Source organism: Giraffa tippelskirchi, chromosome 9, assembly GCF_054371585.1.
Source record: "Giraffa tippelskirchi isolate mGirTip1 chromosome 9, T2T-mGirTip1v1.2.pri, whole genome shotgun sequence".
NCBI lineage: Eukaryota > Metazoa > Chordata > Mammalia > Artiodactyla > Giraffidae > Giraffa > Giraffa tippelskirchi.
The window spans coordinates 71985776-72002999 of record NC_137283.1 but is presented as its reverse complement, the minus strand read 5'-3'; the positions used below and the strand labels follow the sequence as shown (position 1 = coordinate 72002999).

Here is a 17224-nt window from a genome sequence, read left to right as displayed (position 1 = left end):
TCAGGTGGCCAAAGTATTGGAAGTTCAGTTTCAGGATCATTCCTTCCAAAGAATATTCAGGACTCATTCCCTTTAGGATGAACTGGTTTTATCTCCTTGCCATCCAAGGGACTCTCAAGTCTTCTCCAGCACCACAGTTTGAAAGCATCGGTTCTTTGGCGCTCAGCCTTCTTAATGGTCCAATTCTCACATCCATACATGACTACTGGAAAAATCATAGCTTGGACTATATGAACCTTTGTCGGCAAAATAATGTGTCTAGGTTTGTCATAGCTTTTCTTGGATGGATTAATGTTTTACTATATTGAAATGTGTCTTTTTATTAATACTAAGAATTCTTCCATCAAATCTACTTCACCTGACTTTAGTATAACTACATTAGTTTTCTCCTGGTCAGTGTTTGCGTGATATTTCTTTTGTTTTCTCTTCGTTTAATCTCTCCATATCCCTATATTCAAGGAATATCTCTTCTAATTAGCAGTTAGATTGTTTAAAAAATCCAGTCTAATGATTTTTTTCTTTCAGCTGAAACACTTAATTTGTTTACATTCTATGCCATGTCACTGTATTTGTGTTTAAATTTATCCTCTTGCTTTGCATTTTCTATTTACCCTATTATTACCTAATTTTTAGTTAATTATATATAGCATTCTATTTTTCATTAGCTAATTAGTAATATTGGGTTGGCCAAGAAGTTCATTTTGGTGTTTCTATAAAATTGTAAGAAAAACCTAAAAGAACTATTTAGCCAACCCAATACATTCTTTTGCTATTCTTTTATTTACTATCCAAAAAAATCTTATAGTATATTATTAATGCTTAACCTATATTAATATATTTACTACTTTATGGAAAATACAAAGACTTTACTACCACATTAATGTGATGTATTACCCCCAATGTTTATGCTAGTATTGCAATTTATTCTAAGATAAATATTTTAAATGATTCTTGCTGCTTGCCATCAATATTCATTTAGATTTATCAACTGTTGCTCTCCTTTCTTTCCTGCATGTTGGTTTCTGTCTGGTATCATTCTCCATCTTCTAAAACTTCACCTTAGTAATTCCTTCACTGTGCTTCAGTTGGTGATACCTTCAGTTTTTATTAGAGTTAGAATGGCTTTATTTTTAAAGGACATTTATAGAACTCCATTTGGTGTTCATTTTCCTTTATTATCAAAGTATAATTGTACTGTCTTCTAACTTTTCTGTTGAGAGGTCAGTTCTCAGTCTTTGGTTTCTCCTTTGAAAATAATATCTCTTTCTTTCTGTGGCTGCTTTGAAGGTTGTCTGGTTTGATTTGGTATGGTGCTGTTTTCTTTGTATTTATCCTGCTTAGCGTTTGCAGCAGCTCTTTAATCTGTGGCACGATGTCATTCACTGGTGTCTTAGTCAGTTCTGGCTGTGATAACAACATACCACAAACTGAGTGGCTTACACAACAGTCTTTCATTTTTCACAGTTCTGGGACGTTCAAAATGAAGGTGCCCACCTCCAAATACCATCTCATAAGGGCTTAGGGCTTCAACATATGAATATAGCCAGAGCACAAACATTCAGTCCAGAGCAGTTGATTTTGAAAACTCATGGCCTTAAATATAGCTTCTGCTCTCTACTTTATATTCTCTCCTTCTCTAATTACACATGTGTTAAACTGTTTTACCATGGTTCATACCTCTCATACAAACATCCGTATTTTATAATTCAATATTTTTCTTCACCCTATTCAGCCTGCGTATATCATCCTAACCTGAGTTCACTAATCCTATTTTCTATTTTGTCTAATTTTAAAGCATACCAATCTACTGAGTTCTTAAGTTTACTTTTTTTCAGTTCTAGAATTTTCATTTGCTTTTAGTTTCCGGTTCTCTGTTTAGATCCCTTCTCTTGTCATCTAACTTACCTAACGCATTAATCACATGATCAGAATATCTGTTTGCTCCAGTATTTGGATCTCCTGTTCCGTTACGTTTCTGTCCTGCTCCCTCTTTGTCTCTCTGACTCCATTTCTCAGTCTACATCTCTTTCTATCTCTTGCCGTGTGGTATTGTCTTCTGTGATATGTAGGAATTTTTGTATAGATGCTTTAGATTTTTCATGAAAAATTATGCATACAATTTGAGGCTTTTATGATGTTATAACACATCAAAAACAAGTACTTTTGCTTCTTCCAGGAAGTAAGGGTAAAGGCAGATCACTTTAATCCAATCAGAGATTGAGTTGGTTTGAAGTTGCAAAGCCACAAAGAGATCTATGTCTAGGGGAGTCAGGGGAGGAAATGGTGGTATAACGGTCATGGGAGAGCAACGTAACTGGGGGTCCATCCAAGGGGAACTACAGAGGGATAAATTCACTGTCCATACTATTGGAGAAAAAAGTCCCCAAATTTCTCTTCTCCTGACCTCCGGTCTCCTACTTATGCTTCTTCTTTGTGGGAAATAGCATCTTAACAATGCCGAGTTTTTCAATCATTAAATATGATACAGGTCTCCATTAAATATGATACAGGTCTCCATAGTTTGCTTACACTATGATAGCAAATGCCATAGACTGGATGGCTTAAACAGCACACGTGTATTTATCATGAGGCTAAGGAGTCCAAGGTCAAGGTGTCAGCAGAATCGGGGGCTGGTGAGAGCGCTCCCCTGGCTTCCAGACCACTACTTCCTCGCTGTATCCTTGCTTGACATTTTATCTATTGCTTCCATGGGCAGGAGCTAGGTGGAGAGCTAACTATCTCCTCACGCTTCTTATAAGGATGCTAATTCTAGTTTTTTCAGATCAGAGTCCCACCTTTATCATCTCTTTCTTACAAGGCCCTATTGTCATATATAAGCAAATTAAGGGAGTTGGGACTTCACTACATAAATTGGGGAGGGGGTCACAGTCCAGTCCATAGCAGTCTATGAATTTTTCTCAGTAGCATTTTATAAATTTTAGTGTGGAGCTTTTCACATATATTGTTGCTAAATTAATCTTTAAGTATTTATATTGATTTTTGTATGTTGACTTTGTGACTTACTGACAGATAAAACCACTTCTTTTTATCCAGTAGTGTGTTTTGTTGATTCTTTAGGCATTCTTGCATGTATGGTTATTACTGCTGTAAATAAAGATAGATTTACTTTTTCCTAGATTGATTTTTTTAAAAAATTTTCATTGCTTTATTGTGTTTGCTCTGATCTCTACTATAAGGTTAATAGTGGTGTTGAATACAGAAATCCTTGCTTTGTTCCTGATTTTAGGTAGAAAGCAGTTGACTTTCGCATTAAATGTACTGCTGGTGGTAAGTTTCCTGTAGATTTGATAAATGTTTTCTTAAAGATTTTTGCTTCTATGCTTTTCAGAGATAGTGGTTTTTAACATTATTCTCTTATAGCAGGGTTTTCTTGTATCAGAAATTGAGTTTCAATGCTAAGCTGGCCTGACAAAATGAGTTCATAAATTGAAGTGGTCCATCTTCCACTTTTTTACTAAAAAAATTTCATATTATATTGGTATTATTTACTCTTTAAATATCATTTAGTCTTTTAAAGTTTTAAAAGAATTTTCCATTAAAGATATCTGGCTCTGGAATTTTCATTGTATATTGTCTTTTAATTAGGAATTCAACCACTTTACTACTTATGGAGCTATTCAGGTTTTCTATTTCTTCTTGTATTATTTTTAGTAGTTTAAATTTTAATGGAATTTCTCTATTTAACACATGTTAATTAATTTATTGGGACTTCCCAGGTGGCAATAGTGGTAAAGAACCTGCTTGCCAATATAAGAAATGCAGGTTTGATCCTTGGGTTGGGAAGATCCCCTGAAGTAGGAACTGGCAACCCACTCTAGTAGTCTTGCCTGGAAAATTGCATGGACAGAAGAGCCTGGTGAGCTACAGTCCATGGGGTCACAAAAAGGTGGACATGACTGAGCCACTAAGCACACACATTTTATTTATAGGCATAAATAAATATATTGTTAATATATATACTGTATACTAATTTATAAATATATATTATATATTTTGTATATATATATAGTATATATTGTATATTTATATATAAATAAATATGTTGCTCATAATATTCCCTTATTTATCTTTTTAATGAATCTAGGATCTGTGATACTGTCTCCTCTTTTGGTAATTCTATTTTCTGTTTTTTTTATTTTTCAATGAAGTGGGAAGTTCATCAATTTTATTAATCCTTTCAAAGAAGCCAGTTTCTAATTTCATTGATTTTCTCTAGGTTTTATTGATTTTTAAATTTTATGTATAATGGATTTCCCCTCTCATCTTTATTATTTTCTTCTTTATTTCATTATTCTTGTTAATTAATTTTATTATTTTTGTTCTTTTTATTGTCAAAACTGAGGTTATTGATTTTGTAATTTTTTTTCTTTTGGAATACAGTATTTAAAGCTATAATTTTCTAAAAAGTACTTGAGCATCATCTTAGAAATTTTGATAAGTTGCATTTTATTATCATTTAGACCAAAACCACATTTTAATTTTGTGATTTCTTCCTTCCTTCCTTCAAACATTGGCATATTTAGATACGTGTTCCTTTATTTTCAAAATTAGGCTGTTCCAACATTTTTGTGATTGTTTTATACTTTTATTCAAGTACAAAATAAAATTATTATTCTATTATTTTTCTATATATTTTATATATATTATTCTACTATTATTCTATATATTTTAATCTCATTCATTTAAATTTATATTTTGCATGTTTTATACTGCAAATACTGTGTTAATCTAATAGACATGGATATAATTTATTAAATACCTATTTATTGTATAAGCTTCAAAAATATTTTGTGGAACTTCACTGGCAGTCAGTCCAGTGGTTAAGATGCCACACTCTCAATATAGAGAGCACAGGTTCGATCCCTGGCCATGAAACTATGATCCCACATGTCACATGGCATGGCAAAAAGGGAGTTCTTATCAAAATGGAATAAGAGATGCAGAGAAGCAAGAACTCAGGCAGGTCCATGAGTTTAGGAATAAAATTTGCAAACAGAAAGGATACTTTACCAAAAAGACTGAAATTCTGAAAAACATCCAAACAGAAATTTTGGAGCCGAAGACCTCAATTAAGGGCATGAAGAATACATTAAAGGCTTTGGAAATAAAACAGACCATATGGAAGAATTAGTGAGCTCAGAGATGGAAGTATAGAAATCATACATGCACAGGAGGAAAGAGAATTAAGACATTTTAAAAAAGAAGAAATTCTGCAAGAACTGTGTAATCCTATTAGGAAGTGCAAAATTGAGAGAATAGTTATCCTAGGAGAAGAAAGAAGAAAAGAGTAGAGAATTTATTTAAAGAAATATTAATTGAGAATTTCCCAAACCTTAGGAAGGAATTAGACTTACCATTCCATGAAACTGAGAACACTTAATGATCTCAATGCAAAAAGGCTGTTTCCAAGAGACATTATATTAAAACCATCAAAAATCAATGACAAAGAAATAGTATTAAAGTGGCTGGGGTAAATGGATGGTCACTTGCAAAGTAACCTCTATTAGGCTGCCAGGAGATTTCTCAGCAGAAACTCTGAAACCACGAAAGGAGAATGACGTTGTCAGAACACTGGTAGAGGAAAAATGTCAGCCAAGAACACTCATTCCAGGAAAGTTACCCTGCAGACATGAAGGAGAAATAAAAGCTGTCTCAGAGAGACAGAAGCTGAGGGAGTTCATCATCATCAGACTTGCCTTACTAGAAAAGTTGGAAGGAGCTCTTCTACTTGAAAAAAAGTCAAAAGTACTTTAATGGGACTTCTCTGGTAGGCCAGTGGTTAAGACTTCACCTTCCAGCGCAGGGACTGTGGTTTGATCCCTGATCTGGGAATTAAGATGCCACATAGCCTCATGGCCAATAAAACAGAACTTAAAAAAAAAATAGATAAGTAAACTAATTTAAAATAAAAACAACAACAACAAAAGTAATATTATAACATCTTAAATAAAGACTTTAAAAATTGTCCACATCAAAAACAATTTTTTAAATAACAAACTGAATAAATATAATCAGACTGTACATCTGAAGAGGTTGGTAATCATAATAGGTTGTTAAAGAAGAAAAAGCAATAAAAAAATAACAATAGCTACTTCAATTTGGTAACAAACTCACAACATAATAAAAGAATAATTTGAGACAACAAAAACATAAATAGGGAAAAAAAAAGGATGATATCCATGTAGGCAAATGAAAATAAGATGTCATCGGCATAAAACAGATTATTTTACTTATTAATAGAAAACCACCAAATTAAAATGACAGACAAAAACATAAAGAATCAATAGAGAGATAGAGAACAACCAGAAAAGGAAAAAATAAAATGGCAATACTAAGTTATCATTTATCAATAATCACCTTATATATAAATAAATTGAATTCACCATTGAAAAGACACAGAGTGGCTGGATGGATTAAAAAACAGGACCAAACTATAGCTCTAAAGACAAACATAAGGTCAAAGAGGAGGGATGAAAGATTATATGCTAAGGAAATGGCAGCCAAAAGAAAGTGGGTATAGCCACTTTCATATCAGAGAAAATAGTCTTCAAGCCAAAACAAAGACGGACGTTATAAAGATAAAGGGGACAATTCATCAAGAAGACATAACAGTGGCTAATATATATGCACCTAGTATAGAAGCATCAATACATCAATGGATGGATCATTTAGAAAGAAAGTTAAAAAGGAGACAGAGGCCTAAAATGAAACATTAGACATAATTGTGCTCAATCCCTCAGTTGTGTCCAACTCTTAGTGACCCCATGGACTGTAGTCTGCCAGGCTCCTTTGTCCATGGAATCGTCCAGGCAATCCGACTGCAATGGGTTGCCATTTCCTCATTCAGGGGATCCTCCCAACCCAGGCATCAAACCTATGGCCTCTGCATTGGCAGGCAGATTCCTTACTGTGTCAGCTGGGAATCCCCTTATACAAAATGGACTTGAATGGACTTGATAGATTTATACAGAACATTCCACCCAAATGCATCAGAATACACATCCCTTTCAAGTGCACATGGGGCATTGTTAGGATAGACAGTAGATGGGGACACAAAAAATTTAAGAAGATTGAAATTGTATACAGAATCTTTTCTAATCACAAAGGTATGAGAGTGGAGATCAACTAAAAGAAAGCTGGAAAATCACAAAATATGCAGACTAAACAATATGCTACTGACCAACTATTGTGTCAACAAAGAAATCAAAGGATATGGAGTAAAGGGAACCCTCATGTACTGTTGGTGAGATTGCAAACTGGTGAAGCTAATATGGAGAATTCTTTACCAGTTGAGCTACCAGGGAAGCCTGAAGGAATTATAGGTGTTCCCCCCAAAATTACAAATATTACTACCACATGATCTAGCTATTCCACTTCTGGACATTTTATTCAAAGATTATAAAAGCGCTAATTTGAAAAAAAAAAGCCCCCCTATATTCACCATAGCATTATCTACAATAGTCAAAATATGGAAACAGCCTAAGTGCCTGTCAACAGATGAATGTATAAAGGAGATGTGTCTTATATAGTGGAATATTACTCAGCCATTAAAAAGATATTTATTTTTTCCATTTGTGACTACATAGCTTGATCTTGAGGGCATCATGCTAAGTGAAATAAGTTATTAAATAGACAAAGACAAATAATTTCACAGTAAGTGCAATATAATAAAACAAGGAAACAAATAAAATGAATGAACAGACCAAACAAAACCAGAAGTTACAGGGAACAGAGTATCGGTTAACAGAGTGAAGGGGAGGTTGGGGAGGCTGAAATGAGTAAAGGGGATCAACTCTATGGTGACAGGTGGAAACTAAATTTTTGGTGGTAAGCATGAAGTTCTGTATACAGAATTCAAAGTAAAATATTGTACATATGAAAGTTATATGATGTTATAAATCAAAAAAATAAAATGTACTTCAATATTACCTGTGAATTTCCATAATGCCAGTTATCTATTGACCAAGTAATACCTATAATAGGAGTCATTTTACTCAGAGTAGAATATTTTATGAGACTTTTACACTTTCTTTCACTAGAAGGGGCTTCCCAGGTGGCGCTAGTAGTAAAGAGCCCGCCTGCCGCTGCAGGAGACATAAGAGATGCAGATTCGATCCGTGAGTCCGGAAGATCCCCTGGAGGAGGACATGGTAACCCACTCCAGTATTCTTGCCTGGAGAATCCCATGGACAGAGGAGCCTGTGGCTATAGTCCATAGGGTCGCAAAGAGTCAGACACGACTGAAGCGACTGAACACTCACATGTGCATGTCATTAAAAATGATACATTTGAATTTACTTGTGAATTCTCATACAGAGTTCCTCAATACTGTCCTTCCAAACAACAGATATGATTCTGCTCCTTAAATTAAGATTATAGCGATAATAATTGCCACGATTTATTAAATGTCAATAAACTTACTGAATGCCAGGAGAAGAGTATGAGTCGGGACTTCTAAAATAAGGATTGTGCATTTCTAGATGCTACTAAAACACAAAAATTAGACAAATAAATACAATTCAGTCTTGTGCTCTATATGAAAAGAGATGCACCACCAACAAAATGACACAAAAAGATAACCTACAGGGCTTAAAAAACACATATAGCAAAAATGAACCCAAAGAGCAGGATAGGAAACCCCCTACATATGAACCTTCAAGTTGCAACATTACAAAGATGCGAATGTGAGTTCCATCAGCATCAGGTGTGAGTGAAATTGCAGCTTGCCCTCCGTCTCCTATTGCTGATGATCCTTCAGCTCTGCAGTCTCCCAGCCCCTCTCTCCTCCAGTCAGTAACTCTTCTTGCCTGTCACTTGATGCCAGCCCCTGTATGCTAGCTGCTATGTAGTACTACTGTACTTTTCAAGGTACTGCACTGTAAAATTGAAATGTTTTCTTTAATTTTTGTGTTTTTATGTATTATTTGTGTCAAAAGTATTACAAACCTATTACAGTACATTGCTGTGTAACCCACTGTGTTAGCTGGGATAACTTTATTGGACTTACAGACTGGACTTATGAAACAAGCTCTTTGAACAAAACTCGCACTTATGTAGGGAACTTACTGTGTTAGAATTCAATTCAAAAAGATTTCAGCTGATCTGCATTTTGTCCCCAACACAGTAGCTAGAAGGATCCTATTAAAACATAACACATTAGATCACTTCTCTGCTCAAAGCCTTCCAAGAGTTTCCGTTGCTCTCATCATGAAAGTCAGTCTTTGCTGTGACTCCCAAAGACCCACTCCGTCTGACCCTAGTTGCTTGGTGAACCTACCACAGTGCTTCACCTTCACTGCCTTGAAATCAATAGGTTTATATCTCCTCAAAATCGTCTTCACTTACTATCGCTACAGCAGGACTTTTTCAATACCTTCTCTCAGTGAAATGTTCCCGATAGCTAGTATGAAGGTAAACCAACCCCATCCACCACCACACAGAATGCCAGTTCTTTTTCATTTGTTTCTATTGCACTTCTCACTACCCAGCATACCACATCTATTTACTATCATTTTTTGTTTTTGTCTGTCTTCTTCACTGGAATGTGAACTCCACATGTCATTTTGTTCACTGCTGTATCCCCATAGCCTAGAAAAAAAAATAGTACATTACAGAAATACTTGTTAAATCAGAAATATGTGCAGACTATGGCACTTTTTACAGAAAAAAAAAAAAAAGACTACTTACCTTTAACTAAAGTCGTCTTCAGTGAGTTTTTGTTTGCTGTTAATCATTCATATATATTGAGTGCTTTCCATGAGCTAAACAAGGTTGTATATATTCTCTCACTGACTAAATCCTAACACATAGTCTATGAAATCATCATTATTATTATTTTCCCTATTTTATGAATTAGTAAACTGAAATATAGAGAGATGATGCAACTTCCTCATTAGCAGAGCAGGAAGGTGGGTCAGTCCACCCCCAGTTTATCACACTCAGTGTTCATCACTACGTTTGACATGTCTTGACCCACACAGATAATAAAAACGCTCGACTTTACACAAACAAGAGCAGTGAGAGACATACCACCATCAGAAGCCCACATGGAAGCAACTCAAGAGGGAGGACTGTGCATCATGATTTAATTGATGTGGTCGAATTAATAAGTGCACAGGAACATCTGTCTGTTCCTCTGTAGGAACAAAATACAGTTTTCTTGCTGGCTTTGTACGCTACAGAGAGCCCCCAAAATTTTATACATATGATTAAAAAGGTAGTGATGATGGTAATGATTAGTTGTTAGTAATAATTAGACATTACCATGTGATTAGTGCCTCATAAGCTCTTACTGTCTGTCAGGCTCTGTGCTGAGTGATTTAGATGAATTATGTCATTAATTCCCAGAACATCTCAGTCAGTTAGGAACTGTCAGGATCCTAATTTTACTGATGAGTTATGGAGGCTATGAAAGGGGGCTGGAGTAAACAGCAAACAAGAGGTGGATCTGAGGTGAGAACCTGGGCTGTTTGGACACCACATGCTTACCTGAAGTTCAGTAATGAGATGAGGAGGATTATTCAGTACATCAGGTCAAGATCGTTAGCAATGAGGGAAAGACAACCACTTTAGATCCCTGCCTTGTCACATATCAAAATAAATTCTGATGGATCAAGAATTAAGTTGTAACATATTAAATCATATAAATAGCCAATGAAAATAAAAATGAATATTTATCACAGCATTTTGATGCTAAATTAGAAGCAACAGACGAATCATTAAGGAAGAGCACAACAGATTAGACGACGTGAAATGAAAAGTCATCTTTGTAACAAAAAAATAGTTGATATGGCAAGCACCAATTTGAAAACTCTATCAAATAGTTATTAAATGAATAATAAAATGCTATTAATTCAATTGATAAATACACAAAAGGCTGGGACAGTTAATATCCTAATGAATATGTAGAAACATTGGTACAACTGAAATGAACAAAAGTAATAAAGTCATCAATAAATGGCAGTAAATGATCACTGTACACCATTCTACTTTTAAACATTTATTATGAATATAGTTAAGAGGTAAATATACCAGTAGACATACATGTATATATATGTATATACACCTATATATACATATGTCTTCTCCTCTTTGAAAAAAACTCAGTTAAGAAAGGATCCCCAACCCACTTGTGGATTTTTCTACAGTTACAAGTAAGCGTAATAGTTAATATTCAATTCAAAAACAGAATCTTTAAGCACAAATAACTGCATTGCTTATTAGCAACTAATTGATCATTTTTATACATGTCTGGAATGTTTGATATGAACTATGTTGAAAGGTATGACTAATATTTTATTGCAATTCCAGATATTTTTCTTTACAACTCACATAAACAATTTCTTTTTTGTTTGTAAAGTTTGTGTCAAGAGTAAGTTAAATAACTAACAATAGATATTGAGAATTAGTATTTCAATAAAAATATTTTACCTCCTAACAGTTAATTTTGCTTTAAATTGGAGGATAGGTTGACCATACTTTTAATTAATTTTTAAATAAAAATATAAAAATACTGTGGTACACAAATAAATAAGATGTAGGAAAATTTGGAATTAAACAAGAGTTTTCCTAACTGTTAAAGTTTGACAAATATAATAACACAAATTTAAATGAATAAATAATATTACAAAATGCCAAAGTAGCTGCTTCTACTAACCATTAACTGTAACTTTTTAAATAAATTAAAAATAAAATTAAGTGAATTGTAAAATTTAATTGACTTCAACAATACGTGAATTGCGAACTTCCAGATGTATAAGCTGGATTTAGAAAAGGCAGAGGAACCAGCGATCAAATTGCCAAAATCTGTTGGATCATCAAAAAAGCAAAAAGCAAGAGAGTTCCAGAAAAACATCTACTTCTACTTTATTGACTATGCCAAAGCCTTTGTGTGGTTCACAACAAACTGTGGAAAATTCTTAAAGAGGTGGAAATATCAGACCAACTTTCCTGCCTTCTAATAAATCTGTATGCAGGTCAAGAAACAACAGTTAGAACTGGACATGGAACAATGGACTGCTTCAAAATTGGAAAAGGAGTACATCATGGCTGTATATTGTCACCCTACTTATTTAACTTCTATGGACAGTACATCATGCAAAATGACGGGCTGGATGAAGCACAAGTTGGAATCAAGATTGCCGGGAGAAATATCAATAACCTCAGATATGTAGATGACACCACCCTTATGGCAAAGCAAAGAAGAACTAAAGAGCCTCTTGATGGAAGTGAAAAAGGAGATGGGAAAAGTTGGCTTAAAACTCAACATTCAGAAAACTAAGATCATGGCATCTGGTCCCATCGCTTCATGGGAAATAGATGGGGAAACAATGGAAACAGTGACAGACTATTTTCTTGGGCTCCAAAATCACTGCAGATGGTGACTGCAGCCATGAAATTAAAAGATGCTTGCTCCTTGGAAGAAATGCTATGACTGACCTAGACAGCCTATTAAAAAGCAGACACAATACTTTGCGGACAAAGGTCCGTCTAGTCAAAGCTATGGTTTTTCCAGTAGTCATGTATGGATGTGAGAGTTGGACCATAAAGAAAGCTGGACACCAAAGAATTGATGCTTTTAAACTGTGGTGTTGGAGAAGACTCTTGAAAGTCTCTTGGACTGCAAGGAGACCCAACCAGTCCATCTTAAAGGAAATCAACCCTGAATATTCTTTGGAAGGACTGATGCTGAAGTTGAAGCTCCAATACTTTCACCACCTGATGTGAAGAACTGACTCATTGGAAAAGACCTTGATGCTGGGAAAGATTGAAGGCAGGAGGAGAAAGGGATGATAGAGGATGAGATGGTTGGATGGCATCACCGATTCCATGGACATGAGTTTGAACAAGCTCTTGGAGTTGGTGATGGACAGGGAAGCCTGGTGGGCTGTAGTCCATGGGGTTGCAAAGAGTTGGACATGACTGCGTGACTGAACTGAACTGAATTAATAAAAAGCATATTCTGTTTGGTTTTATTGATCCTACAGCAGTTCTGTACATATTCAAAATATGGGACTCATTCAAATCTGACAATTACTTTTTATTAGTCCATTTTTATAATATTTAAAATCATGAAATAATCAAATAAAACTGTGATAACAATTTTATAGGAAATAGGGAGGCCTGGCATGCTGCGGTTCATGGGGTCGCAGAGTCGGACATGACTGAGCGACTGAACTGAACTGAACTGATGCAGATGTGTGATGAATCGTATAGTCTCCTTCCTGCTCTTTTTCTGCCTCTTTACTCACCTTGATTCCATTTTGGAACTTGTGTAATAACTGTAAATTTTGCTGTGTTCTGTATGGTTTTAAAGGAAAAGTATATTTATCCTAAGTACACCTTAATGTTTTTGTAGAAAAGAAACTAACTTGATGATAAGTAATACTTTGCAAATTATTTGTCTAATCAATACAGTTTTAATGTCTACTTAGTTACTGTGAAATAGTCAAAATTTCATATCAATGTCCTAGAACTCCGTGAATTCAGACTTTCTCTTCACTGTCTTAGCAACCGATGAGGCAGCCAAAGAGGAAGGGTGTCACCTGTCCTGAGGATCCAGGATCTGGACGGAGGAGACATGGTCTCACTGTTGATGGAAGTCCTGATTCTGGGGTATCGTCCTCACGACGCTATCACTGATTCCTCTATGTTCAACCAGTCAGAACTTCTGAGGGACCTTATTTACAACATCAAAGAGATGGAAGTATGCTGTGCAAAGTATAGCCATATTTGGCAAGCATGTTAAATTGAAGTTCCACTCCATAGAGCCTTTATTTTGCTATAGGCATCTTGTCTAACATTTCAGTAGATGGGAAGTCCATGATATAATACATTGTGCAGATGTTATAATTAACTGATTCTGTGGACCAAATTTTCTTTGTTTTATGACCCAAGGAAATATAGAGGGCTGAGTTAAGTGTCATAAATCTTAAACATATTATAGCAAATATATTTGCTACATCTTAGTTTCCCCCATATTATCAATTCATTTGAATTTTCTTGGTTGGAGAGAAGGAGTTTTCAACAGTTCATCAGCAATATTTTCCTTTTTAAAATGTAATACTTCTCATTTCCTTATTATCACTTTAGCTTTAGTCTGATAAACAGTAACAAGTGATAACTTTCCTCATATCCATTGGAGAGTTTTCAGTATTCCATTTTCTTCTTTTTGCCAATTAAACAATGCTTCTTCTACTGTTTTACATTGCTTCTCACTTGATGTAGCTAGGATTTATTGATCCTTAAGCGATATATTTGAGTGGTTGTGACTTAGTCTTATTAGTGGAAATGGGCACCTGGAGATAGGTGATCAGCCTTCCCGGAGGTGCTGTTTCTGAAACACACACACACAAAACTGAAGTGCATTCTGAGAAGAGTAACTGAGGCAGGCTTGGCTGTTGTATTGTTATTTATGATTTCTCTGAACATCATTGTCTCCATTATTACATTCACTGTAAGCGTTCCCAAGAAGAGAGCAGCTATATAGATTTTAAGTGGTGATACATTTCATAATTTAACAGCGGATGTGTTTCCCAGTGATGGCAGCAAGATAGCTCTTATAGCTGAGCTTAGTTGATTACTAGTAAACTAGAGAATATATGCAGCCTGTCCTGTTCTTTGGCACCTACCCTTCATTGTTTGTTTGTTCCTCTTGACTATCTTGTAATATTGATTTTAATAATGGATGGTTCTTGAGAAGACAGATAACTTCTAAATCCTTTGACACAGTGAGGTGTATGTACATAAATATTAATTCCATGGTTCCCTACAACATTTTTCTAATCAATCAACTACCTTGCTTAAACCATTTTTACTAATATATTTTAAATGAAACTTCAGAGTCAGTCATTCAAAATGTGACGAATACATGGTAACAGAAAACTCAGAATCATAGATTATGAATGCCAGGAAAGACTCTGTTCTGGCTACCGTAAGTCTATGGTTTCTGATAGGTCATGCTGCAGGCGTTCATATATTTGTTCAGAGGTCATTTTCATAAGACCTGCTCAAAGATGAACATAAAGATGACAATCATTCTATTTTGCCTTAAGAGATATTTTAGTGTGATGAAAAGAAACTTATTTCCACAGCACAGAAAGTTTACACCGTTCTCTCTTCTTCAAATAGGTTATGTGGGTATGCAATTTGTGTCGAAAGCAGCAGGAAATCTTAACCAAGTCAGGGGCGTGGTTCTTCGGCAGCGGCCCTCAGCAGCCCAGTCAGGATGGAACGCTCAGCGACACGGCTACAGGGACGGGTTCCGAGGCCCCGAGAGAGAAGAAAGCCCGGCTCCAAGAGCGCTCGAGGTCGCAGACGCCCCTGAGCAGCGCGGCCGCCTCCGCCCAGGACCAGGCTGCCCCCGGCACACAGATGGACAGGCCCAAGGGCGCTGAGCCCGCCCCGCAAGCCGGGGGCCCTGAGCAGAAGCAGGCATCCTCCAGGTCTAGAAGCGAGCCTCCCAGGGACAGGTAAGAGGTCAGCAACCCATAGGCAAAGGGCAAGATCTTAAATGGAGAGCAAACCCATCTTCAGGAATTGAACGGCTAGGATATGCAGAAAGTGTGCCTCTCAGACTCAACCAGAAAGGGTATAGGGAGCCCGCTGCCTTTGTCTCTCTCTAGAGTGTATCTTTCCTTAGGAGGCCTTTGCTGAGATGCTTGTCTTTCACGTCCCGCATGGAGGTAAACAAGTCACCCAAGTGTACTACTAACTTCCAACCCTTTGGTGAGAACAGCCTTGGACCATTTATTGGCTGTTAGGGTGAGTCCTGCAGTTGAATCTGTGCTCTGATAGAAGAATATGGGGAACAGTCACGCTTAAGGGTGTGGGTGCGTCAGCAAAGCCTTCCTGGAGGATGTTTCTATGCTGAACTTTGAAGGTGACTAGAGATGAGCCAGGTAAAGGAAGGGATATGTGCACGGGTGTCTGGCCAGAAGGAACAGTGGGACAACCCAGAGGATGCTTTTGGCTGGAGGGTGAATTGGAGATGGCGGAGCAGGGAATGGCCGTGTGGTCTGAGTGCCCAGGTCACACTGGGCCTTTTAGCCAGGTTCAGTTTCACAGACTTTATCCTGAAAACAATGGAATGCAATGGAGGCTTGTAAGCTTGGGCTCACATGACCAGCGTATTAATTTCAATTTGTTGACTGTATCGTTCACTCAAAAGAGTATATTTATGACCAGACAGGATGCTGTGCACTAGGGTGGGGACAGCGTTAATAAGGGGGAATATAGCCCTTTTCTTCCTGAGGCTGGGAGTTTGGGACACCTGATGGTTAGCACTGGGTATGGCTGCTTTCGTCTGTGTGACCCTTATTTATCCCACTGGGTTGGAGGATAGGATCCGAGGGTAGGATCTAAGGAAGGTTTCTGTTCCTTGTCAAACGAAACTTCCACAATAAGCTCAAAGACTTGAAAGCTGAACTGATCCGGATTCCAGGCCTGGCTCCTCACCAGGGATTCTCACGGGCGCCTTGGAGGATTAGGGGGCACCTGTGCTCAGCAGCAGGCCCGTGGGAGACCTCTAGTGAATGCAGACAGTAGGCACCATGTGTTTACCATGACCGAACACTGCAGGAGCCAGAGGGCATCAAGATGACTGGCGTGTAGTCCCTTTTCATTGAGATCTGGGAAAGAGACCGCACCGTCCCCTAGGGAAGACAGAGCCCTGGGCAGTGAACTGGCCCAGAGGGCTGACATGATCAGAGCTAGACAGTACAAACACAAGTCCCTTGGAGGCCACAGGAAAGGGGAGCACCTTCTGAATACGGGCAGACAGGACACCCAGAAGTTGTGGGATGGGCAGGCAAAATAGGAGAGACCATGATGGCAAGAGACCAGAGCCACCCTGGTGATGGCTGGACATGCAGCATGGTGACAAAGCGCTGTGAGTTAAGGAGAGGAAAGATGCTGACAGGGCAGCTCAGGATCGGTCAGAAAAGGATTTCTTTAAAGGAGACGAAAGGTTTGGACGTATAGAGTTTCCAAAGGGAAACTCTGAGTCATACTTATGATGAACTGTGAAAAACTACAAAGAGGTCGAGAGTAGGCACTGAGGAGAGGCTTTTTGATGAAATTTGAAAAAGACTGATAAGGGCAAATAGCTTTTCTGATGATATAAATGACTTGCTGATTATATAAATACCGAGGAAAACAGTGAGGATATTTGGGGCTGGAGAAGGAGGAAGAGGGGACCTGGTTG

General features: G+C 37.0%; 1 protein-coding gene across 1 annotated transcript in view; it reads left to right on the top strand.

Annotated features, from left to right (window-relative positions):
• RIMS1 (regulating synaptic membrane exocytosis 1) overlaps positions 1-17224 on the top strand; it is a 599905-nt gene that overhangs the window by 333650 nt on the left and 249031 nt on the right. The window contains exon 6 of the mRNA XM_081526161.1: positions 15151-15491. Coding sequence (XP_081382287.1) covers positions 15151-15491 — 341 coding nt within the window. The remainder of the gene's footprint in view (positions 1-15150; positions 15492-17224) is intronic.